Source organism: Anser cygnoides, chromosome Z, assembly GCF_040182565.1.
Source record: "Anser cygnoides isolate HZ-2024a breed goose chromosome Z, Taihu_goose_T2T_genome, whole genome shotgun sequence".
Lineage (NCBI taxonomy): Eukaryota > Metazoa > Chordata > Aves > Anseriformes > Anatidae > Anser > Anser cygnoides.
This window is the reverse complement of record NC_089912.1, coordinates 79,341,404-79,368,507: the sequence shown is the minus strand read 5'-3', so window position 1 is coordinate 79,368,507 and position 27,104 is coordinate 79,341,404. Positions and strand designations below refer to the sequence as shown.

Sequence of the window (27,104 nt, the reverse complement as noted above, 5' to 3'; positions counted from 1 at the left end):
TCACTACCACCACCACCAACAACAACAACAGAAGAGCCTAAATAATAGCTGCAAAGTTATTTTCCTCTGTAGTTTTGATTAGCTTTCAGCTCAAGCAGTTTCTCATTCATGAGCAACTCAGGAAGGACAGAGCAAAGCTTTCCCATCCAAGGCATGTGCCGTTGAGCTCAGGAGGTAGCGCTTCACGTGCATCCTTGGAATAAAAACAAAATAAATAAGTAAATAAATAAAAACAAAAAAATAAAAACAACAAAAAACAGACACGAGAACTGCACAGTTGAGTAGCACATCTCCTTTCAGGTTGGCCTGTGCTTCTAGGGCCGTGAGCTTACCGAGCCCAGGCAGAGGAAGGTGAGCTGTTGGTTATTGTATTGAAGGCTGATTTCTGCGCGAAGGAGCTTTTCTGAATGAGCATCACCTCCCTACCACTAACACTGCAGCTACTTCAACCTCCTATGCTGCTGCGGGGTCTTAGCGATTGGAATCACACGCACAAAACTCCGCAAACTCCTCTCCTTAAACTCAGACTCATTTTGGGGGGGATTATCCTTTGTCTGGTACTTCCTGCCGCCGCACCGCGCCCAAGCCCCTGGCGCCTTCTCCCTTCCCTGAGCCCAGATAGAGCCGAGGAGGAGCGGGCGGGCAAGAACCCACCGCCCATCGCCATCCCCATCCCCATCCCCGTCCCCGTCCCCGTCCCCGTCCCCGTCCCCGTCCCCGTCCCCGTGCCCGTGCCCGTCCCCGCCCCGCCCCGGCTCTGTGGAGCCGCCCCTCCCGGCCCTCCCTGCGAGGCCGGGACGCACGGACCGGAGCTGGGGAGGGACGGACGGACGGACAGACGGCCGGAGGGAGGGAGGGAGATAGGCAGCCGGCGGCGGCCATGGGGCTGCCGGCGCTGCTCTGCGCCCTGGCCGTGCTCAGCTGCCCGCTGCCGCCGCCGCCCGCCGCGGCACAGGCCGGTGAGTGGCCCCGACGGGGGGTGCCGGGGGGGGTGCTGAGCCTCGAGAAGGGGGGCATGGGGGTGGGCTCCGGTCCGGCCGGAGCGGAGGGAAATAAATGAATTTCCCGCTGGCAGAGGGAAATAAGCGGCATGTGCCCGCGGGTAGCCGGGGCAACGGGGTTCTGCTTTCTGGTTTTAATTAGGGCTGGCTTCCTTCGGCCATTCACTGCGCGGCGCCCGGTTTGTTCTCACGGCCGCGAGAGCAGGCTAGCACATGTCAGGCTGGGTAGAGTGGTGTCAGCCTTGTTGTTCGGCGAGAGAACTGCCTTGTTTATTTACTTGGGTAAAAGGCAGCGCCATGGACCTGAAATACACAGATTTCAGAGCGACACCGTGCCACAGGTGAGGTGATTAAAGATGAAGAAGGATTTATAATTGTCCCATGGCTGAAAAGATGACCTAGCAATAGCAGATTATGGAAGGTGGAAAGAAGAGACGAGGTTGGCGAGATGTACTGGTGAGTCTCATGAAAAGAATGACATTGCCTTTTGTTAACAACTTCAGGAGATAGACTGCCTGCCAAATATGTGGCAGCAACAAAGACTGGAAGATCTGCCAACACAAAACAGTTCATAATATGCACCCCAGTTAGATGACTTTCCTCTTTGTTTAATTAGGTATAGCACTAATGACAACATGTGTGCTGTATGTGGTGAGATGCTGGATCTGTCTAGCTCTGAACTTGTCTGACAGTGCAGGTGCTCAGGGGAGGAATTTAAGAGAAGAGAAGTGTGTTTAGCCTCACGGTTTCTAGTAAGCGTATAATGATACTAGGGGCTAGATCAGGCACTTAGAGATAGCAACATTTTTATTTTTATTTTCTGTAAAATTCTGTTTAGTGTTTCTTTCAATCCTGTAAAACCCTACTAAAACATCAGAAGTTCACCTCTTGAGATACCTGCTGGGAAGTCTCAGTGTAAGCTCAAAGTACAGAAAAGGGCCAATAAGAGGAACAGAGTGTCTGCCAGCTAAGGGGAAATTTAAGTGTGGCGTTCTGTGACTACTAAAATGAAGGCTGAGAGAGGGCAGAGCTAGTGTTTGTAATTATGCTGAGGGAAATGTCGGAGAGGGGAAACTTTCAGCTAAACAACTTTTTGTCACAAGGACAAGTGGGCAAAAAAGAGACCACAACTGTGTTCATATTGGAAGTTGAAAGGAAGTGTCCTTATTTAAAAAAAAAAAGGGGGGGGAGGGCAATGTATGCGTGGGAGGTAATTATGAACTATAGAAATTATTGTTGGAAAAAGATCATACTCTTCAACGCTCTTCTTCCAGTTTATGGAAACATCCAAGCTTGTTTTCCTGTCTTTTACAATTGTAATCTTCATTGAAGAGTATCCTGAAGTAAACTATTTAATTGCTGCTTCCTTAGGAAACAATGAATAAAATGCTTACTGTATTACATCACTAACACTAAGAAAAGAAAAATTCAAACAAGTTATTTCGTGCGCAGTAGAACTAATAAAGCCCAGCCATCTGCATGTGTCTTCTGATCCCCTTTCACTCACTCCCACAGCAATAATGTCCTTTCCCTGCTGTCCAACATAACCTTCCCTATTTTAACCACAATGCTCTTAATTCCCACTGCATGTGTATTGCTGCATCCCTAGGCCAGCTCTTCTCTTGCACCTGTGGCTTCTCCCCCACTTCCTACTTGATCCCTTAACACCCACAGTTCTTGCCTTATTGGCCTCTGCTAGTCCTGTGGGCAACTGAAAAAAAAAAAAAGAACAAAAAAAAACATCTTTGCAGTGGCTTGGTGCTGGGTGCTTGCTCCTAAGCTCACGGGGTGCTGCCTCTCAAAGGCTGGGCTCACCAAGGTAGCTGGCTGAGGTCTAAAGTTGCCCAGACTTTCCTGTGTGGGGACACTGACAGCTGGGTAAAGAGACAGATGGTACCGTTGCTTGAAGCCAGCACGCATGGTGAAAGCTGTTGAGAAAGGAAAGCAAAAAGGAACAGACATCTGTTGGCAAGAAAATGAGACTTCATAAAAATGTGTGAAAATTGTTACTGCATTACTCATGTACTACAATAATGAACTCTGCATGAATGGAGATATGTGTTAAAGAACATTTTAAAAAGAAAACATGGTGTTTATTGTTACAAAAGGAAATAATTGTCACCTGTCCTACAAGACTGTGGCTTACCTTACTTATAAACATCTGGCTTGCACTTCTCATTCTGTCTTCCAGTACCTAATTTTTGGGCCACTAAAAATTTAGATTCTAGATGAGCATCTATGCAGATTATACGAAGGGAAGATAAGAGGAATAGACTTCTTGTTGTAAGCCAGTGGTGCAGCACTACAATCCGTAATGCCTAGAAATCAGTATTTATACTTGTCCGGTGGCACACAGAGAATATCTTTAACTGCCTTGAGTCAGAGTCTAATGTGTTTAGTTTTTCACCTTATTAAAAACAAACAAACAAACAAACAACAACAACAAAAAAGGTATTTTGTGAGATGAAGATGAACACTGCGGGTTTGTAACTGTCTAGGTTTATGGGTTTATAGAAATAGTTCAAAATTTTCTTCTGGTGCTCAAGAGATGTGGAGTGCTGTTTAAGATTGGCTGAAGCTGTTATATATTTTGCTCTCTACTTTTCCTTTCACAAAACAGCACACACAGTAGCCCCCTGCATATGAAAACAGACATGAAATTACAAAATAGCTCTTCGTAAAAACAAAGCATCATCTTTCAGGACAAGCAGAATATGTGTGTGCTAACCATGAGATCAACAGTATTTGGTACTTGATGGAAAATAGAATACAAAGGGTTGTTAAAATCAGTCACAAACTTTCTACAGTTTGTGCACTTTCTAGCTTTCTATATCATTTCTGCATGTCCTTGTTGAATAATCAGTGCAAAAGCAATAAAAGAAAACTTCAGGAAATTTGAGTATTATACTGATTTTGCTTATTTTTTGTCTTTTGAAGTCCTTATCAGAAGCAAAGGGAAGAGTGTACATAGTGTAGTGTCCTGACTGCACACCATGAGAATAAAACTCCTATGCTTTATCCTGTTTGTTCTCAGTTAAGCCAGAGCTCTTTATATATTACAATTATTTTGATACAGCTATTAACTCTGTTAGATCAGCAGTGAGAATACCATTAATCATATAAATAATAATCCACAAGTTTTGAGCTCTTCCCAAAGATAGCCTAGGGTGATAACCTAGCAGAAGCAGGATGACCGAACGTTTATGATCCTTATGCTATCAAAGCTTTACCTCTGTTTTCCTAACAGATTATTTCTGTGATTAAAAATGTCTTAAGCTCTAGTCAAATGTATTTTAGAGACGTATTCCATTGCATCTTTAAAACAGCTCAAAAGGAATACCTGGCGCATTCTGGTATTCATACATTATTCGTACAGAAAATCTTTTCTGTAGAGCTACTATAGAGCTTTGTTGTATTATCAGAGCTTATAGATAGAGTCTGTTTCCTATTACAGTTTTTTTTTTTTTAATAAGACATAATTTAATCATCCACTCTTGTATGTATAAATCTCTGATCACTGCCTTTCTCAAATAAACTGACACAAAAGGAATCCAGAACCCCAGGGCACTTACTGTCTTGCTTTCCATTTTATAAAGCATGAGTGCACTGCTGGTTTTTCTAATAATGTACAGACATTGGGTCACACAAACATAAAAATATCCTTGCAAAGGAAAAGAACTGATATGTGGTTATCAATATCCTAAATTAAAATTCAAATTAATTTCATTAAGAAAGTTTAGATTCCTGTTATCTGTATTAGAGAGCAGCAGAGAGAAACAGCAAGATTGAGGTCTCATCCCATTTTCCCATACAGCTGTCTTTGAAGTAGTACCTCATGCCATCTAAGTTCTAGATAAAGATGTGGACTGAGCACAGTACACAACATGGAGTTGTTGTTCAAGGTTGAGTTCAACTCTGAATTTAGAAAGTCATTGCTTGTATGAAGAACACATAGTTTTTGCCAAATTGAAGTATTATTCTGTAGAATTTTAACTCAATTAAAAATATTTATGAAATCTTCTTGCCCTGAGTTATTCTAATAGGATTCTACTTCTAGGAAAGTTTGGTAATGGAGTAATGTGGACTCTAAATACTTCCATCTAAAACTCATCTTGGAAAGAAATTAGATCCAATAATTCAGTATATAATTAAAATTATTAGCAATGTTTAAGTAACTTTGTTTAAGGAACAGCTTATTCAAAGGCTAGTGGTTGATATACAGAACGTCTCTCAATCATCATTTTTCTTCTCTAGCTTATTTTGATACTGTTCTAGTGAGTCACTGATGAGAAATGGGTCAGGTTACTGGCAAGAGTTTTCGTGATAAGTAACCTAACCCCCAGCCATTTAAGGGTCTGTGGTTCCACCTAGTTTGCTTGCTAGTCCTCAAAAAGAGAGACACAGCAGCACTTCTGAGGGTTCACAGAAACACTGTGAAGCCCACAGTGAGGCAGCACAGGTGAAAACCTTCAAAGTTCAGGGATACAGGGATACGAGAGGTGCTTGTTAGAAGCACCTCAGTTCCCACATCACGCAGAGGTGATCTTGGTAACACAATTCCTGTCACTAAACACAGCTCTACCCTGCTTCTCACCAGGCTCATTTATACCTGTGCTCCCTCAAAATGTGCCTAGCTCACATGAAACCATGTCACCTATTCATTGTTCTTCAGTGGCAGAGGAACCAAGAAGGAAGCATAGAGCTCTGGGTTGTCATTATATTCCTTCTCCAAAATTTTTGATTTTATAAAAAGCAATGGAAGAAAATTATATTCATAGCATATGAAGTCTTGAATTCATAAAAGAAGTGTGTACTGGAAATATCAGAAGTAAAATTCAAGTTCTTTCATCACTCTTACTGATGCCTCTAAGCTTTACCATGAAGACTTGCCTCTGGCAGAAGAAATTAGGTTGGTGTTTTTTTGTTTAATTCAAATAAAATTATGATCCTCCCAAAAGAGGTGAATACCAATGGTGTCAGTTGTGAAAGGTTTTTATTGTGATAATCATTAAGTAGTGGAAATCACCTAATTATTCAATGTTAGCTACAGGCTAAAGTAAGAGGTGTTAATTTATGCTGTATCTGAACTGCTAAATTAAGAGCTGACTGAGCCATCTAATCACTTGCACTAAAATTTAAAGTAATGTTAAAGGTTAAGGTTCTGTAGCTTTGCTTTTTGTTAATGTTCTCATCTGTAATGAAGAACAGATCCTTGTATAACTTTGCATAGTGCATTTCTGTGCAAACACTGCATGCTGAATCCCACATATGTCTGTGACACTTGTGTTTTGGTATACTTATTAAATAGTTCCTACTTCAGTCTACACAGACAGGCTCCCAGACTTGAATTCTTACCCAGCAACCTTTTTCTGGCCTGTGGAGAATGCAGTCAAATAACTGTGTATAAAAACACATATCACAAACACATTTGTCCTCTATTTGTCCTCATTTGTCCTCTATTACCTCAGAGTGCTGCTGTGATACAGCATGATATCTGCCGCACAGCACTTTTAAAAACTAAAAAATGCCCAAATCCCTCTATCTCTGCTTTGATCCCATCCCACATTCAAGTCTGGATTTTACTAACATTCAGGCTGGGCAAGGCTCCTCTCTCACAGCCCTGCTCACAAAGGTTGGTAGCTGGCTGCTTAAAGCTGCAGTCATTCCTTTCTTTGCCATCTGCCTCCTTTGGATGCTTTTGTTCTCATCTGCATTAAAAAAAAAAAAAAAAAAAAAAGGATTGAATTACTATAGAGCAAATAATTGCTCCTGAGGCATAGATAGATGAATCATGCCTGAGTACTTCTGGCTCACTGATTTAGGCTTACACAGCTTAATTTTTATTTTAGTAGTCTAGTATTTAACAAGTGATCAGGTGCATAGCTAGGTAGATCAATGGTTACTTAATAGTAGTAGCTCCCTCAGTTCTACCTGCTCATAATATGTTTGAAATAACCTTCACATAACTACAATAGGCTGAAAATGGTTTTCTTCCAGAAAAAGTGCCCATATGTTTGCTTTGTTTGTTTTCACATGCATATGCCCTTACCACACCTGCAACAGTTTGTAATTCGCAATTTTTAATTCTCACCGTTTTAACTTGTTCTGTCTACATTCAGAAGGCAGGGATGCTCTGTCCTATGCTCTGTCCTGACACATCTCAGTTGTAGTCAGTGAACCATGCTGCAGAAAACATCGCTCTGGAGGCAATGTCTGTGGCACATTTCAGAAGGGCATCAAGGGCACGCTGGATGGACACTGCAGCATACAATAAGTAGAACTGGGAAAGTGTTTCAGTGAAATCTGTGTCTACCTGTTCAATCCAAGCAGGAGGGTGATTCATGTCAGCCATGAAAACTGTGTGAAGACTTCTGCCATCCGTCTTTATGTTCATCTGGCCATCAGGATGTGTCCAGAGACCACAGAAATATCTCAGAAACTTGGTATTTTAATCACACTTTTTGTTACTTTGGTGATATGTACTTCTGTGTATGAATATCAACATTTATCCCAGCACCTCAATTCTTACAAACTTTATGAAGCATCTGGCAAAGAAAATTAATGGGTGACAAATTTACAGTTGTATTTTTGTTTAAGTAGCCTACAGAGAAGGTCTGTATAGATCAGATTGGTTCCTTAAGCTCAGATAGAGTTTGGTCCCTATCATAAAGAGCTTAGAATTTAAGAGAGAGGAGTTAAAGGGGGAAGTATTACCCAAACTGTAACAGGGGCTAAAACAAAATGGGATGGACCAAGATCTGTGAGCCATCCACACTTTGAATAAGGTATTAACTGCATTATTTTGTGTTGCTGATATAATTTTAGCTTTCTTTTTTGAAACATATTTTCACTCCCCCATAGCATGAAATATCTGCTTTTAAATCTTTATACTGTCTTCTCTTTCAGCCTACAGATACAACAGCAGCAGCCCAAGGGCCAGAGCTTTTCTGATACCTGACCGTGGTGACCCTATACCTATGGAAGACATTGAAAGCAGTGCTGAAAATGAGTCAGAATTTCGATTAGGTTCCACCAACCAGACCAGATTACCTCCACGTGAACAACGAACTGTGTCAGTGGAAACAGCAAGATACCTCACTAGTCCATGGCTGACCCGTTTTGTTCCTTCGGTTTACACCTTAGTGTTTGTGCTGAGCCTCCCTCTGAATGTTACAGCCATATTCGTGTTTCTGAAAAAAATGAAAATCGAAAAGCCCGCTGTAATATACATGCTGAATTTGGCCCTTGCAGATGTACTGTTTGTAAGTGTGCTTCCCTTTAAGATTGCTTATCATTTCTCTGGAAACAACTGGTTATTTGGACCTCAAATGTGCCGCTTCATCACTGCTGCTTTCTACTGCAACATGTACTGTTCAATAATGCTTATGACAAGCATAAGCTTTGATCGCTTCTTAGCAGTGGTGTACCCCATGCAGGCCCTTGGCTGGCGTACATTAACACGTGCCACAGTGATTTGTTTCATCATATGGCTTGTAGCAATAACTGGGGTTATACCTTTTCTCATCAGAGAGCAAACCATGGAAATACCCAACTTAAATATAACAACCTGCCATGATGTGCTACGGGAATCCGAACTTCACAAATACTACCTTCACTTTTTCTCCATCTTCTCTTCTGTTTTCTTTATAGTGCCATTTATAATAACTACCATCTGTTACGTGTGTATCATTCGGTGTTTGAGTTCTTCTAATATTGTTGCAAAACAAAATAAGAAGACACGTGCCTTGCTTTTGTGTGTGGCGGTTTTTTCTGTTTTCATTATTTGTTTTGGACCAACAAATGTCCTCCTATTAATTCATTATATCAATTATTCATATGACAACAGTTTAGAGTATCTCTACTTTGCCTATCTCCTGTGTGTTTGTATCAGTAGTGTTAGCTGTTGCATCGATCCCCTTGTTTACTACTATGCTTCTTCTCAGTATCAGAGACAACTTTTCAGCCTCATCAGTTCTAAAGGGACTTTAGATCCTAACAGTAGTAACAGCAGTGGCCAGTCAATGTCTACCAATAGCAGAAGGGGTACCTGCTCTACTAATGTAAATAACAGTGTCTACAGCAAATTACTAGCAATACAGTGAAATAATGTCTTACATATGCTTAATTTTTATACAATTTCAGACAAAAAAAAAAGACTGTATTATATCCAAGCTTTTACTTATACCAAGTTGTACAATACCTAGTTCTATGGTTTCCTTACAGTAATGCACAATCCAAATTATAACATAGTACATGTGTATGTATATGTATATATATATAGTATATGTAAATAGATTAATGTAGAGGGAAAAAGTAATTTCTTTATAATAACTGTTGAGTGTTTTGCAAATAAACTTCCTTTTTTTCAGACAAATGCTTTACAGTGTTCAACTTATTGTGGGGGGTTTATGAAATCCCATTTTAGGATTTTAAACTATCAGATAGATTAAATTCCTACTCATGAAATTAGTCATCTAACCATAATTTTATGAATAAAGTGAAAATAGCTTTTCAGGCAGATTTTTTCCTATTTGTCTTTATTTCTAAAATAATCCACAAATGTAATTTTTTAGCATTATTTTGCAACATAGGCCCATAGCTGTAGACATATTTATATACTCAAAACAGTCTATATAGTATATATATTCAAAATAGTCTATATGGCATGAGGAATTTGAACAAATGAAAAACAGCTATTAATTGTTGAAAATTGTCAGAGAAAATCATTCTCAGCAGCTATAACTAGCCTTTCTTTTGATATTCCTACCATTAGTATATGCAAAGTGTCTTGGTTAGGATGGCGGTATCTTCAGAACCAAATTCCATAATACATCAATGTTGAATGGCACTACAGAAAATATACTGAAAAAGCATTATTCATCATCTTGCTATGCAGTTTGCAAATGTGTGCTTTCTTGCACATGATTAGTCATCATGTGCATGATTCAAACTTGGAAGTAGCATTTATGTCTGCCAAGTCTGGATGTTTTTTACATTTTTGATTATGCCCTCTTTAACTAAAATTGCTGTCATATAGAGGTAAATAGCTAACTTCATTCTCGGTTGCATTCTTTTGCTACAAAAGACAGTAAAGTTAAATAACATGAAATTGGTTTTAGAAATAAATTTGTAGGTAAAAGGACTTTACATGAAGATGGAACCCAATTAAAGTCGGAGTTTGGTTAATATAGGATTTGCCACGGGAATCTGCCAAGACCAACAGCAAGGCACAAATGCTGTCTTTTTTTCATCACAAGTGATAAACCTAATCTTTCTGCAGATATTGTGAAAGTGAGAAACCTCCTTGTTATCATGATCGCTTGCCATTTTGTATCCATTCCTTAACAGGCTTAAACATAATTAAATGCTGAATTACCAGACACTATAATTCTTTGTTCTCAAGTATTTGCTACTTTCTGAATAAGTACATGAGGAACTAAAAATATATGTTTGTATAATTTGTAAAGCTAAAAAAAAAAAAAAAAAACATTTATATGACACACTCAGATACATTCACATTTTGTTTAATATTGTATTAGCAGTTGTTTTGGTTTTTTTCAGCAGAAAAAGTAAATAAGTTCATCTTAAAACTATGGTTAAACAGCTTCCTGCTTCCACAAAAATTAAGCCTGTGCTTCCTGTAGCTAAAAGCTGGGAGACTGCTTTTTCAGATCTCTCAGGTAACTGGGAGTTGTTTCAATGTAGTGATATTTTGTTTCATGATAGAGGTTTATTTTCAGATAGCCTAAAGAAACTGTTCAGTCAGCCTTGCAAGGGACAGTATTACAAACTAGGAGGATAGGTACTTAATGTTTTAAATTTTTGTATTATAAACTGAAGTAAAATATGTAAATATTTACCCATTGTGTTCATTTCTTGTTACGTATTCCTATCTTAACCAAATAAATTAGTCTCTATTTATTCAAGGTATAATTCTGTTGCTTTAAACTGCTTTGGACCTGTAATACTAAACATGCAAGCCTCTGGAAGTTTGTTGGGCTCCCTGCAGTGTCAAAAAGATTGCTGTTCCAGCCACAGACACAACACTTAAGAGTCACAAAATCATGCTTTTAACTTGAGACATTTTAAGGATGGAAGAAATCATAACCAGTATTGACGCGTAAGTATATATATGTCTGTGTGTGTATACATATATACACATGTATATATACATATGTGTATATATATATACACATGTATATGTATATATATATATATACACACACACAGACATATGTATACTACAAGGGATGTCTGTATTTTCCTCAGTGCCATAATATATTTGTTCAATAGATACATAACATGCAGTGAAACCCACAGAATTACTCAGTCACTTGTGACTCTGGGAAGTCACATTGTTTGTACTAAGCCCCCTGAATGCTTCTGTTCCAGTCTGAATCTGGGTCTTGTATTTCTGTGAAAACTGACACAGCACTAGCCTGATGTTACAGAAAACCAGTGTCCATGTTTTTATATAAAATTTTCACAGCAAGAACAAGACAAAAATGAATAAGTACAAGTCAGCGGGTGAAACATTCACCCAAAACAAATAATTTAAAAGTCTTTGACTGAATTTTTTAAGGATAATATTTTGCAGCATTACACAGCTTCAATTGCTTGCATGCAAATATCAAAAAAAAGAAAACCAAACACATAAATGGCTGTTAATACGAAACCCTTAAATGAAAACACTTTACAAATCAAATAGATCTCTTAAATTCTTGGTAACGAGATAAAGTGGTGATAGTTGCCTTTGAAAAGTATTTTTATGTTGTCTAAGCATGTCTGAAAACACTACCATTCCACGTGCATATGTATTCCACAAATATTGATCTGCTGCAAGTGCTTCAGCAAGCCTACAAATGCATACCTCTGCTACATATTTAGACATGATTAATAAGTCAATTCCTGCACTGCATAATACTTGCTACAACATAAAGTAAATACCATCTTTTCACAGCAAATGAAGCATTCACAATTTTTCTTTCTTTTAAGTTCACAGAGCTAGTGTCACAGCTCTTCTGGCTAAAGCCTCCATCAGCCTGATATGACTGCAAAAATGGTAAACTGCTGCTTCAGAGCCCACCCACCCCCAAAAAAATCAGAAAAATACTACATAACTGCAAGAGTCTTATACCAATACATTGACAGCTGAAATCTTACTGAATGTGCCATTTCTGTGCAACCAACTGTGTAGTTAGGATGTGCTGCACTTCTCAGTGTCTGCTTTTGCTGCTGCATTTTACAGCAAGAGAGAAAAGACCTGCTCTTGCAGCAGTGGTTTATTGAACCAATATCAGGCACAAACAACATTTAAAATGAGGTTACAACTACTGAGGGTAGCACGAAGCAATGTGGTAGCTATTCAAGGAAAGCATGATCAAGCTAACAGGAAAAGCTAACCACCTCTTCATGCTTAATGCACCCTCGCAGTACCCGCTGGGAAAGGAAACAAAAACTTTTCAGAGGGAAGGAGTAAAAACTTGACTATAATGAAAATAAATAAAATCTATCAGTGTTTCCACGCTGTTTTGCTCATGTCCTCTCCTCTTTATTTTTTTTTTTTTCCATTAGGTGGGGATTAAGCATTTTCCGTATGCAGGAAGCAAACAAACTTGTCCCAGGTGATATTTGGAGGTGAGGAGGTGTGACACATTAAAAATGCAAAATGAAAAAAAAAAAAAAAAAAAAAAACTTGCTAATGTTGCCAATATGGCAGATCCATGTTTTAGCAATATTGGCTGGAAGCGTGGGGAGTGAGATTTGTAATTGGCATGTCTTCTGTTGGCAAAACATCTCACATAGCTTCTGTCACTGGAGTAACTACATTCACAGGGAGAAGGCCTGCTTGATTTAGCAAGGCAACAATTTTATAGGGATTGATGAATTCACACATTACCTTTATCTGTTAATCCCAAGCATGCGCCTGCCATTACAACCTGCTCCTTGCAGCTAGAGTGCAGACAAATATGGACTGCTGTTTGCTAGCTCTGTTCCCCACATAATTATTTTAATCCAGGCCAGAAACATGAGCGTGACTGTAAAACATACGTGACATTTTGATACAGGCTGTTGTCACTGGATCTCTCTTGTCTTGTGATGGGATCCAGAGACAGAAACAGAAAGATTCAGAGGCAGCGTATCACCAACTACAGCTCTGCCATAGAGATCTCTGACAGCTGGAGGAGGAGAGAGATGATCCAGGTGTGATATTTAAATAAATTGTTTGCTAATGTTTTTTCTTAAATCATTTCATCTTTTTTGATTTGATCGCAGTTTGATCCTGCAAAATGTTGAGTAAATAAAAAAATGAATGGGACCTATCATGCAGTTAAAACTCATGACCCATATAAATGTCTTTGCATAATGTTTTGCATTTTGCAAGTGCTAGAAGTTGTTTAGTAATAGCTAGTAGAGCTGGAGAAGTGAACAGAAATAACATGCTATAATCCAAGTCAACACTAGAGAGCATTAAAATGATTAGGCACAGCTGTTGCAATTTGGCTTGCTGAGGTGGAGATCATTAGTAACTGGATCTGAACATGCTGAGCTGTGAAAAACTGAACAGCTCTCTGTAGATAATTATGTGGATTTGGACACATGAAAAAGTATTGGAAATATCTTGGAAAAGTGGGTAATTTTTTTAAAAACAGATTTTGTATAAAGGTTCAGGAAAATTTTGAGGAATCATTTTCCTTACCTTTGTGCTTCTAATAGCAGTCCCTGTCACACTGAAGCACCACAATCAAGCCTCTCTCCTCAAAAGCAAAGCCTGCAATTTCAGCTGTGAGGCTACTGTCCAACACACTGCACACAGCAGTGTACTACTATCCAGGTCAGAGAAGACAAAGTCAACACACAAACATAATGCCAACAATGAAAACCTGGCTTGGTGTTTAATCACCAAAATGAAGCACTTTACATTGAAACAAATTCATGTCTATCCCACTGTAAGTCTAGAGAATTCACCATCATTGTCATTCTTTGATCATTCTGGGGTTTTGAATTGGGAATTTGGTGTCTGATTTTTGTTTTTTGTTTGTTTTGTTTTGTGCTGTACCATTATGTACTGGAGGCAGAAATTCTTGGGAACTTTTTTTATATTTTTTCACCCTCCTGAATGGGTCAGCATGTGCCCACAGAGACTGGGCACAGAGCACTCCCCTGTCATTGTCCTGCATGGCTTGCAGCCTGCTTATGGTGGCTTGCCATATTTCTCCCTTTGATTCAGCTGGTGAAGGCAGTCAGTCACTGCTTCTTCCCTCAAGAGCCTGAAAATGGAAAAGGGAAATAACTGAATAGACTATCAGAAACAGACTTTCTATAATTATTAGCTCTATTATCTCCTTATAGTGTTCTAGAGCAACTCATCATCAGCAATACGAGAAGCAGATTGGGATCCTAAGACCAAACCTTTCAAAACTCTGTTTCAGAAGAAAATTAAGTCCATTCATTCAGTTTATACTTCAGCAGGTGTGGAGCCTCCCTTTGGTGCTGCACACCTGCAGGATGGGGACATGTTGGTGTATCAACCAGTGAGCTGATGCAGCTGAGCACATGCCACGGGAGTCTTGCTTCCTTTCAGACAGCACAACACTTATTAGGAAACAAGAATCCAGATCTGGAGGATGTGTTTTGTCATGACCGCTTCCTGCTGTAATGTCCTGTTTACTGATATTTCCCTAAGAACTGATCATTTCTCATCCAAGACAGACACCACACAGTCCTTCTCATCATTTGCAAGCAAGGTGCCCTGGGGATTTGCTCTATCATATGGGTTTTACTATCAGCCAGAGTTAGTCTTTACTTAGTACAGCTTATCTCACTGATTTAAATTTCTTTCCTCCAATATTCCTCTTCTATTTTCTCTTTTGCAGCTGTCAATTTTTACTGCTTGTTCCAACCTTTCATCTTTATTGTTGCAAATTTGAATAAAAAATTATGTTTTCTTTATTTTGTTCCAGCAATCTTGTGGGTTTGCAAAGTGATACAACTCATATCTGACAAGTTTTTCCAGAAACCATAAAATGCAAGAAATTTGTTAAGTTAAATATCCTGCCAGCTAGCTTGAATGGAGTAATTACACATCATGTATGTGGATAAAACCTTACAGCTGCATAAACCACATTGTACTACAAGCCCAGTTCTGGAGAGAGAATAACAAAGAGGGGGAGAAAGAAAATGCAATTACTCAGGCTTTTATACTGTTTTATCAGTGGGTAATAAATCTCACTCCTTCAGAATAGTATTTTAACTGTATTTCTAAATACTTTATTGTGTGATTTTGTTATAGGCCACATCAGGAATCAACTATGATATCTCTGCAAATTGTGTAATTTCTTTTTTTTTTTCTTAAAAAACAACAACAACAAAGTTTTCCTTTTTTTGTCTCCACCTTTGCTGACTTTAAGAGGTACATGCAATTCTACATAGAAAGAATATAATAAATCCAGTTAGCTGATGCTACTTTTTCTATAGAACTAAATACCTGTGGAAATGCAAATTATGCCAAAGATTTTTGCTTTCTGTCATTCAAACACAGGCTAGGGGTGACCAAGAAAACAGTACCCCTTCCAGTAAAAATGCTTATTTATATTTACAGAAGCTCTGAAATTCATCTTAGGTCTCCTACTTTCCTTTGTCATTTTTTTTCTTTTTTCTCTTTGCATATTATCTTTAGAAAACTCTTTTGAAAGGAGGGACTTAGTATGTTTTACTTACAACATGTATTTGTAATTTTGCCATGAATTATACAGACATTTCTCTTTAAATGGTTAAATTCAAATATATCTAGATATTTTATATCTCTGTACCAGAGATAAAGAGTTTTGTTGTGGAAAATTAATTCAAATTTAAGAGACAGGCTTGCCTGAAGACATATCTTTCCTTAGCCCAACTGATACATATTGGTGGAAAACAAACAAACAAAAACAATATTTAGGGTATTTTAAGCCCTTCTGGGTAGTCTTACAGATTTGCGTTTTCTAAAATACTATCAGTAGTAAAGCTTGATCTGTTCATCTACTCGCATGTTTTGTTAACACAGAGCAAATATTTTAAAACTTCAAATCAGCCAAGAGCTCTTGCTATTTTTACCCAAATATTTTACCTTTACTTGGTCACAGGACTTACTATTTGTCTCTTGATGAAACAAGTTTTTTTTGTTTTTTGGTTTGTTTGTTTTTCTTTTTTCACCTTCACCTTCTGGACTAGCATCCAGCATTGATTACATTCAGCCTGAGGAACAAGCAACATCAAAGAGAGGTACTGCCTCCAGATTTACTTCGGCATTTCATCTTCCATGTTAAGCAATGTATAAATGGCCCACATTTACAACTCTCGTAACAGGAAAAACCTGCACCAGGCCTTCTGATGGAGGAGGAGGAGGAAGGAAAGGAAGGAAATAGGTGAGAAATGTAGGACCATGGCACTAGAGGAGGCATTACCCTTGTATGATGAACAAGCACAGCTCCTCTGCTGGCCTTAAATTCATTGCTGTAACCATGGCAGCAGCATGGTCAGGCAGGCATTTCCTAGGTTTCTTTCTTGAATACAAAACCCACATGTTTCATAAGTCATAACCAGAACTGATTACTTTTTACAACACTAATAAAGATATCCAAGCCCACAGACTAAACCCAGGGCTTCTTCAGCAAACCACAAGTTACATTCTGCAGCAATGAGACTGCATGCAACAAAAGGAAGAAGTTTTTAAGGGTGATCTACTATAGATCATCGGAAACAGACATCACATGGGGAAACATCTTGAGCTAACCTTAATAATCAAGTAACAATATTGTGCATGAGGGGCCTGTTAGCTGCTTAAACTCATCAAGCAAACGTTTTGTGACAAAAATGAGTTTGCATAGAATTTTTTTTACATTTACTTGTTGTACTAGACAAGAACCTACTTTAACGCTGACATGTTTTGGCTGGAACACAGCAAGGATAGCATGATTTGCACTATGACCAATATATGTTGTTGTTGTCATCTTACCACCAACTCTTTCAGCGTGTTGTACATTTGCTGCTTATTCTAAGACTCTACTGAGCGTTGTGAGTGGTTCATCCGGAAAGGTATAAATGACAGTTGTCGTTTGTTTACTGTAGCAATTCTTGTTGCAATAAAAATGCTAGTTACACAATAGGTTGAAGGTGTTAGCCAGAGAACAGCAGGTCTATGTTTCTCTTCTCATAGCCCCTGTCACTGCCTAGTCAGTGCTCAGTCCAAAGAAAATTTCTGGTCTTTGTTGCAGAGGCTTCTGTTAGATTCAGCACCTACAAATTTTGCGCTTATCTTGGTTTTAGTTTCATGGGCATGTGTGTAGGGTGTAGCAGCCAATTCTCTAAAGAATTGTAACTGTTTTTTAATTGAAGGAAAGTTGTCACACCCTGCAGTTTCAGTGAAGCTTGGCACATCCCAGACCAGCTTTGCCAAGTGTGTCAGAAATACTCACTCTGCAACTGTAATTTTGTAAAATTCACTGCCTGGTAGAAAGCATGACTACATAACCCTCAAAACATTGTTTTGCAGATGCCTTTCTTTCACATTATTCTTACTGTATTTCTCATCAAGTACTATGACTCCGCAAATGAGCAGGCGTGTAAAAAGGTAGTAGTAGAGAAAATTTCTCAACCATTTAATGAAATAAATTTATCTTCCAATCTAGCTAGAGGATATGGCAATTTTTAATAGCCATGAGACTCGCACTGTAATAGCTTTCACTGTTGTATTCAAATGATTTTCCCTTCTTTTCATTGAATCTTGTACTGGATTGCAGAGCATTTTATCCTCTGAAGTTCTACTGTGCTTTTAACTATGTGCAGCTCTTGTAATTTCTCAGTCAGTACCAGAAACAGGCTGTCCTCCTACTTGAATGGACATGACCCAATGGACAATCCTAGGAGGCCTCTCCCTCTGTATACACCTTGAAGTCCCCTCACTGAATGGGGAGCTGAATGGAAGAAAAGCATGCATGCCTCCGCACATGGGAGAGGTTTTGTTATTTAGCCCATTCCCACTGAGGAAAGAACTGAGATGCCTAAACTGAGGAGTACAGCCTTTAGTGCTCCTGCCCAGAAAAGGAGCCCCTCTCAGCCTTGTCACTCTGCTTTGTGGTTATGGTGACTCCTGTCCCCTCTCTTCCCTTTCACCAGGCACTCAGGAGGCACACAGCAATGCTATTCCCTAGGAAGTTCTCCTGTCTCCCAATGCAGTAGGAACAAGTCCTCTTCGCAATTCTGTCTTTATTTTATCATCTAGCCAAATATCCATAAGCACAAGAGTTCTAACAGTGCTGTTACCCATAACACCCACAACATAAGTGGCTTAGTCAGATGATTGTGTAACGGCAGCTGTCATAATGAGTCAGAAATGCCATCATTCACAAATATATTAACAAAACAAAGTTATTGGCCATGAAAACCTTTGTATCTAATAAACGGTTAGTCATTCCAGCTCTATCTACATTGATCCCTGGTTCTGAAGCCCAGATGGTTTGGAAATGTCAAGATGATAAATAGATCCACAGCTAGCATATATGCTTTGAGCAGGGTCAGGGGTTACCCTCTCCTGCTCTAGCCAAGGAATAGGTTCAGCTATCCCATTTCTGTGGTCTGTGTAGCAACAAGTATAGAAAAGCCTAATAGAGGTCACAAAGAGTATCCAGGCATCTCACAGCAATATGCTCCTACTAGTAACTATAGGAGGAGTGGCAATGATCAAGTGGTAGTCACTAAAAATCAGATAGAAAGAAAGCTCTTCAGGAAAGCATTTGTATATCAGCTTCCCCCAAGATAGAATCAGCCGTCTCTGTGTCACTCTTCACTGATGCCTGTCTAACCTGTTTCCAGAAACCTTCAGTGATGGAGACTTCATAGCCTGCCTCAACATCTGTTGCCAGCCTCTATATTTCTCCTCTCCTCTCCCTTCTTCTTCAATCAGATTTTATATATTTATTGGTTTCTACCAGTCTTCTAATTTCCAGGTTAAACAATTATAAACCTTTCATATTCTCCTTAACAGATTGTTTCCTAGACTTCTTGTCCTCCTTCCCTAGCCTTGCTGTTTTGTTCTGTATCTTTCCTGAAATACAGTGCCCACAATGTACTCCAGATGATGCTTTGCAGATGTTGAATACATTAACTTGGCTCACTATCCAGCCTGTACTCTTCCTGCTACATCTAGTACGATGTTTGTCTTTTTTTATTTTATTTTTTTTTTCCCAACTGCATGACATAGCTGACTGATAATCTGCTTTTTTTCCCCTGCATTCCACTCTGGAAATGAAGCCAACTGGGACTTTGAAGCTCAGTGGGGGAGGATCTGGTTCAGTATAGACAGACCTTTTGATAAGCAGCCCTGTAGACTAATGAAGTTTCTCAAGTACAAGCACAAGTGTGAGAAATCTGGCTGTAGAGGAATCCAATCCCAAACTAATGGTCAACTCCACAGATTCTCTGAATTCATCTGCCTTAGAAGAAGGCTCATGCACACTGCTTTGTAATGACCTCTTCATGTGTCATCACTGATCAAACAGAGGAATTATTTATGCTCATCTCTTGAGAACTGTCTACCAGTAAAAACTAGTTATTTAAGTTCTCTGTCTTGCCATTCTGCTTGTTGTAGCAACAGTGAATAGAACTATTGGGAGTAAGAAGTTTTTCCCCTTTAATTGTACTGGAGCTTCTTTAACACTCCAACCACTGCCAGTGGCCTCTACACTACCCAACTGAACACACCACAGGCTCAGAAAACACTGCTGGGAAAACTTATCCTGCATCTGAACAGAAAAACTAAAATATTGCTATCTCTAGGTCTGAATTTAATATGTCACAAGCATTAAGGCAATTGCATTAAAATAGATACACTAGAAGACAGATACCTGTCCTTTTGTTCGAACTGTGAGGGCAACAGACTGTTCAGGGGGCTGGGTGCATAAATTGAAGTCACTGTTCATACTTTTCCTTTTTTGGTCCTTTCAGTGAAATAAGTACTATTTACAGGATTATGGTCCCCAGCCAAATTCAGAAGACTGTCCTTTTTTTTTTTTTTTTTTAATTCCAGTCATAACTGGTCACTAGTAAAGCACATGACGAAATGAGAGTTCCCCACACACTAATTCATCACAGTTTTGTTTATGTCACATATCAGGATTTAGTAATGTGCATTTTTCCTGGATGATCTGAAAGTTAGTATTTTTATTTTGTAAAGCACTTTGAGATAATTGTCTTCCAATTTAAGCACAAAAATATGGATTTTTCAAGCCTTTTGAAACCAATTAATAGCTACAATATGTGTCACCTAATCCATATGCCTCAATTCTATTGAAGTCCAACCCCAAGAAAAGATCAGATGTGATATTTTCATCCCTTGGAAGTTAATGGCTAAACTCCCATTAGCCAGGTCCTCAATACCTATTTCTAACATGGTTATGATTAATTGAGAGCTTCAGACTAATGAGCTGCAGATGATGGCAACTATCCGCTATCATCAACTGGAACCTTACTTCCATTATGACAGAAATATTGAGATAAGAAATCATTCTGAGGAATAACATTAGCTGAGTTAAAACTGAGAATGTACAAATATGAATAAGAGAACATCCTATCTTTGATAGTTTAGATGTATTTGACTGCTGAAAATCAACAGAAGACACTGATGGTGTATTTGGGTACAGGTTTACTGCACCCAAACTAAGAGACCCCAAGGCCTTTAGTACTGTCAAGTGGGGAAGGAATCCTGCATCCTGCAGCAGGGAAGATACTTCACAGTATCACCCGACCCATTTTACCGTCACAGGAATACTTACAGGCGGGTGGGGAACAGAACAGAAAGGTGTACCCAGCAGCACATTTCCTGGTTGCCTTCTGTGTACTGTGAGCTCTGTGTCAACAACTCAGGGTTGGCACTGGCACAGTGCTGGAATTGCTCCAGGCTACCTCCTCATTTCTTCACTTCAGACTGTTTTCTTTTCTTCCTTATGGTGAGCTGAATGTGTGTTTTGATAGCACCCAGAAAAGTCAAGCAAAAACAGTGCACCTACTGAGTAAGCCACAAGGCAATCCTTGCCCTGAAGAGCTGATAATTGCCATCCAAGAGGATTTATTATGAGGATTATAATAATTACAGCTTTTTTACTTTTTAATGCTGGACTTAGTTACATGAAAAATCCAGTTTTTGTTTTAAAATTGTAAAAGTCCTTATTTTCCCAGAGGAAATGAAAATACTTTAAAAATGTATCTGTGTCTATTCTAGTGATTCCAGCTACAAACAATAAATGAAAAGGTGACGCTTACTACTTGTAAAGCAGTATGAGACTGGGCAGGGACACTCAGCACATTCCTTTAACTCTTGAATACAGGCACACTGTTACCACTGTTTAGTTTTCAGCAGATGTGGTTTTGTTTTGTTTTGTTTTTTCCAATTGCCTGGTATGTGGTAGTATGTTGGGACCTAAAGGGAGAGATTAAAAAATAAATAAATTAAAAAAAAAAAAAAAAGAGAATACATACTCATTAAAAAGCCATAAACTATCAAGCACAAATGAAGGAAAAAAAAAAGTGCATTATTTTACAGCTCCATAATCAAGTAATCTAAGACAGGTTGCTCCTGCTGGGGGGTTGTGGTAAGAGCCATTCTGTTACAAAGTTAGTGACAGAATAGGGGCACACGTTGCTCCTGAGTACCTCTTGAGCATGAACCCAGAAATCTTGCAGAGTTTTAATATGTGATAATTGTTCACTTCAGTGTTGAAGGCACTCAGGAGGTTAAAAGCGATGCACAGATCTTCCCTCAGCATTTTTATTTCACATTTTTTAAGATTGTGTAGTGTTCAGTCATATCCTGCCTTGTCACTGTTAATAAGTAGGATGAGGGATGCCAGTGTGCTAATGAACACTTAAGTATATTAAGTAAAGAGGAACAGTTTCCCCAGGAGAAAATGAAAATGTCCAGGGGTTTCAGTATCTCTTACCTTGGAAATAGGAGCACTGTGTTAGGATAAGGAGGTATAAGGCCTGAAAACCCTTTACACATTGATCCCAGGTCTTTACAATTCTTAAAGTCCTGTGTAAAAGAGAAAAAAAAAAATGCTCCTCTTCCTACTCTTTCTGCATGTTTTCTTTTTGGAAGTAGACTGAGAGTGATGAAGAGCTTAGTTTTGCCACAGCCAGTAATGCAAAGCTGAACCAGTGTTTTCTGTGTTAGATATCTGGCATCTCTCACGTGGGGCAGGCTGTATCCTTGCCCTGACCAGAGCTCCTTGGCATTGCTGGCACCAGCCAGGTACCTGCACGAATCCCACCCCAAAGCAGAGATGTTTTTTTCCCATTTTGCTGTTTTTGTGTTCACTCTGGAGCTGGGATGTCAGAGCAGAGACAGAGGGACACATTGTCCCCAGGCTCCACTTGTACAGATCACCTCGACCTCTCCTATTCCACAAGAGGATACAAACAACTCCCAGTAAGGCCAAAAGGAAACTGTTTTTGGAGAGACCGCTCCAGGGGTTCACTCAGAGGTTACAAGTATTCATGTCTGAGCCGGCTGGGGCTGCCTCCTGCCTGCTCCACTCCATGTAAGAGGTCTGAAGCCAGATATCATGATTTTTAGCTCTTTAGTAGAGGTCTTCATCATGAACCGCCACCTAATTACCTTCCATAAATCCTTCAAAACTTCATACAATACTTCATTGTAGACTCCTACGACCTGTACCAAGTATTTAATTAAATACTTTAAATGTAATTTATCTCTTTAAGTAGAGGTAAATTAATCCTATTTCAATTATTTTTGTGGGTAGGCTATGATATGCATGTTATAAAAAAGGAAATCTTTCACCAACTCAGGAAACATAATACAGGAATGACTCTATCCTAGAAAAACCAGCTCAACCAGCTTTTCTGCCAAACTATTAACAAACCTAAACACAGTGGGAGAATAAACTCCAAAATTTTCCTTGGTTTGAATCCCTGGTATTGCAGTAGACAAAAATTAGGTAGAAAAGCCTTGTGGTTCATTTTGCAGAAAATGAACCAATTCACAGCAAGAAGGATAGTATTGAAGCTGTCATCACCAACTGATATGTTGAATCGGATATGGGAAATTAACCTTTGAAATTCTATGAATATAGCTTTCACCAACCAAATATTTGTGAAACATTTAGACTTTCTTAATTCTTACCCCTGAGCTCCTAATTAATTTTCCATCAAACCTATCGATGATAGTTAATACACTGAGTACTTTCAACAGCCATGCAGAATTTCCATGCAATTAAAATAAAAGCACTCCTGCACTTCAGCATTTTATACCATTTTGAAAAACAAACAAACAAAACCAAAAACAAATAAACAAACAAACATTCATCAACTGCCAGAGGACTATATTAATGTAAGATCACGTTCTTTACGGGTAAAACTATTAACCGTATTGTAAAATGTGGAAGGGATGAGGGATTGACAAATTCACATTCTGCACGTCAGGCAGGGTATTACATGTCACTTCTGCATATTAAAGTTTTTGCTCACATAGTTTGGGGTTGTGCGGTGATTTCATGGATCAGGGGCAACAGGGTGACCCAGGCTGAAACACACCTCCGAACCTGGGTCACGTAGTGAGTGACCACCCTGATATTTCCCTAGCTGAGTAATGCACAGGCAGTTACTACATAGGACATGTTTTAACACAAGGTGAGTGAAGGCATCTGACTGAAACCCCTTAGCCAAAGAACAGCCAGAGGGGCAGGTGGCTCACAGTCCCACAGCAGCCACACAGTGCAAAGTGGGACAACATCCTCTGAGGCAGGGAGCTCAGGCTCCTCTGACATTACTGCAGATAGACACAGCAGAATGGGAGAAGCTGGCATCCAACCCCTACACCCAGAGAAGTATTTACTGCATCCAGGTCCAGTGGGCTGGAGACTGGATTTAGCCAAGGAAGCTGGTGGGTGTGAGTTCATTGCAGAGCCTGAGGGAACTTCCCCTGGAGTGGGGAAGTCTGGCAGGTGAGGAGACCTCCAGTCTCATCCAGCCAAAGCAGTACTCAGCTGGGAGTTGGAGATGGAGGAAGGGAAAAGTAGCTTCTCACTCAGAAAGAGCCAGAACAGGGAGCCTTATCAGAGAATCCAAATCTTGCTTCCACTTTGTGCGTCCCCCCAGATGCAGAGCAGTTTTCAGCAGCAGGGAAAAAGGAAAGGTGTCTTGATTCTGTGCCTTGCAGCAATGGCCCTGCATTTGCAGTGGGCTCCTGTATTGCCCTGCTATGCTCAGGAGATAAGAGCAGGACTGCTAGGTACAGTATTGTGTGCAATCACTGTCTCCTGCCACCGCCAAAGGAAGCCTGGGCAGACACCGAAACAAAGTAGCATTCAGAAGCTGCAGCAAGGCTGAAGGGAGAATTTTCTTCCTCCTCTCATGGTCCTTCACAAAACACTAAGGGTGAAAATGGTCGCTGTACACGTGCAGCTAATCACTTGCAAACCCTAGCCACTCTGTTCCCCACATTTCTAAGCACACGTTGACTAAGGTTGTAGATGCTATGAGAATGTTTGCATGAGACTATTACATAGCTGTAGGTTAGATGTTTGACAAGTTTCAGCTAAATAGAATAACAAATATCACTAAACCTGCATAATAATGATAGCTGTGTTTTAAATGCTAGCTTTTTCTGGGGGGTGGGTAGCATGGTGGTCCTAAAGTTCAGGCCAAATGACTGCATTGGATCTGATAAGGAGTTTGTGGCTTTCACCAAGTTGTGCAGACAGTGGAAGGTGGGCTGAAAAGCTGGAGGAGATGAGGCAGGTTCCTGCTCTGCTGAACAAACAATGTGAGAACAGCTGGATGGCTGTGTGGGCAGCATGTGACTCAGCATCGCTCTGTAGATCTCCTCCTCATGTCCTTTCTTAGCAAGGGCAGTTTGCAAAAAGTTTTCTGGAGTCCTGGCCAAACAGCATACTTTTTCCATTAAACTCACTTCATTTTAGATGCTGCTCTTTGCTTCTAAACAGACCACAACCATGCTGATAAAATAGTTACAAAAATGTTCCCTATCTCTGTGTTTTTTTAACAAATATCCTAAGCAGTACAAAAGCAGTCCCCTTTCACCTCAATGACAATGATCACAGGAATTCACAAAAAGCAATTTGCAAACCACTTGAACTATGGTGGAACAGCATACGTTGAAGCTAGAGGGATGGGTCACTGAAACTATGAAAAGACCAAATATGCTCAAAACCAGACAGACAGACACATCCCTTTCATATCAGAGTGCCTCAGAACTAAGGCAAATGACCACACTATTCAAAGGAAGGCCCACTGGCCTGGATGCCATCCACATCTTCCAAGGAACTTATGGAATTTTCTTGTATCCCCAGCATCCTTTGGCAAAGAGCTCCACAGATTTCTTACCTGCTGGTTGTCCTCTGCACAACAGGTTTGAAGCTGGCTCTCAGTATTTGAGTAGATGGCCCCAGCCCCTAGTTCTGCACTGACAGAGGTTGCAAACGGCAACTGACTGCCCACAGTGTTGTCTTTATTTCAGATTCAAGAGTTAATGTCTGCTCTGTCAGCTTTTATTGAGTAACTTCATCCTGAAGTTACTCAACATTTTCAAAGATGTACCATAAATATTGCTGGAATTTGTCAGAGCCTAAACTGTAAATGTGACTGTACACATTGTCTATTATTCCCAGATGTAGAAGTTAAAAACTAGATTGAACAGGATTTAAGTTAAGAGGCACGTATGTCTATTGCTTAACTTCCTTCTATTTAATTTATCAGCATAAAACTGCAATAGAAAAAATACTAGTCTCTGCCAAACAAGGCAATCCCAAAACAGTAATTATTTCTTTTTACTTGCAATGTGGTCTCTTGAATGCTAATTTCACATACTGCTTAAATTGTTGTAAGCCAGGACTGCAGCCACATGAACTGCCTGACCTCTCAGTGCCCTTGGACATTTGTGCATGTCTCTGAAACACTCCCTCTTTTATGCCAACACAGGCACGCAAAAAACAGACTGGAGGACTGATCTTGGTGAAATTCTGCCTCTGATTGGATTCATTTCCCAGGGCCCCTGTGAGGCTGTAGGGACGTATGGGCCAGCAGAACTGGGGAAGAGTGGGACAGTGCAAGTCCACGCACATGCTGAGAAAAGAGAAAGCTATGACCTTAAAAGTATTTATACTTTTCACCCTTAATCCTACCAGATGGCTATTGTAATATTTCACTGTCATAACTACTATAAAAGTTTTAATTTCCAGGTCATTCTTTTTGATTTCTAATTTAGATCACTCGTAAATTAAGAACATATTAGTAAAACATGATGAGACACCAGAAAATATCACAGATACTGACAGATCAGCTAAATGGCCAAGTCAAATGCTCTAAGTGGAATTCATAGTCAGAGGTTAATAAATGTGTTATTTTTTTACAAGGAAGGCACCTACAATTAGTCAGGAAATGTGGTTAATATACTATATTTCACACATGCAAGTTTCAGTGCAATTCAGACTAGCAGCATAACAAACTTCAGAAAATACAGAATAAAACATGATAGATGCTACGCAAATGTTAGATTCAGTTCCCTTTCCCATTTAGGAAAATAATATTATGATTCAACAAATCATTTATTCATCTCAAAGCATTTACTACTTTTATTGGTCATTATAAATACTGATTTTCAAGGAAGACTCAGACAGGTCCTAAAAATAGAGATTTGATTAGGCAATCATAAATTTACAGACATTTAGTATTAGAGGGTTTTCAGATCTGGAAGTTTTGTTTTTAAGTCTGGAAAACAGTTCCAATGCTGGAAAAAAATCATATAATTTTGACATCAGTCAGCACTGTTCTGAGTGAATGTCAAATGTCCATCTGTTCTGAACTAAAAACATGCCAATGAAACTTCCTGTGAAGCTCTCAGAATTCATTTCCACTTTGTTTTTTGTAAACATTAATTGGAATCTAAAAAGACACTCTGACTAGACAGTATTAGCAAATGTTTAATGGCACAGGCAATATCTGACAGTTGCCGATAATTTCTTGGATATTGAATCCTGGCATCCTCTCACAACTGAGAATGGCATTATTGCTTGGGGAAGTCCCAAGTTC

The 27,104-nt window shown here is 39.4% G+C and overlaps 1 protein-coding gene and 1 long non-coding RNA gene across 3 annotated transcripts; one reads left to right on the top strand and one right to left on the bottom strand.

Moving 5' to 3' along the window:
* Positions 1-756: 756 nt before the first annotated feature.
* On the top strand, positions 757-11,068 carry F2R (coagulation factor II thrombin receptor). 2 transcript variants are annotated; one of them, XM_048053681.2, is made up of 2 exons: positions 757-959; positions 7,908-11,065. In XM_048053681.2, the coding sequence occupies exons 1-2, from the start codon at positions 881-883 to the stop codon at positions 9,101-9,103; spliced, it is 1,275 nt and encodes a 424-aa protein (XP_047909638.1). In that variant the 5' UTR covers positions 757-880; the 3' UTR covers positions 9,104-11,065. The 2 variants fall into 2 exon arrangements, with proteins under 2 accessions (XP_047909638.1, XP_013046307.2); XM_013190853.3 differs by lacking the exon at positions 757-959 and adding an exon at positions 1,071-1,457 and having other exon boundaries at positions 7,908-11,068.
* A 1,636-nt stretch (positions 11,069-12,704) lies between these two features.
* On the bottom strand, positions 12,705-25,510 carry LOC136789142 (uncharacterized). The gene is made up of 4 exons (XR_010827955.1): positions 25,401-25,510; positions 21,977-22,068; positions 21,300-21,456; positions 12,705-14,272 (listed from the first exon to the last, which is right to left on the bottom strand). It is a non-coding gene; the product is annotated as an uncharacterized lncRNA (long non-coding RNA).
* Positions 25,511-27,104: the final 1,594 nt, after the last annotated feature.

Bases quoted from the DNA above. Each gene is read 5' to 3' on its own strand.
- F2R (XM_048053681.2), top strand. From the start codon at position 881: ATGGGGCTGCCGGCGCTGCTCTGCGCCCTGGCCGTGCTCAGCTGCCCG. The intron at 960-7,907 runs GTGAGTGGCCCC...CTTCTCTTTCAG, and splicing joins GCCCGCCGCGGCACAGGCCG to CCTACAGATACAACAGCAGC.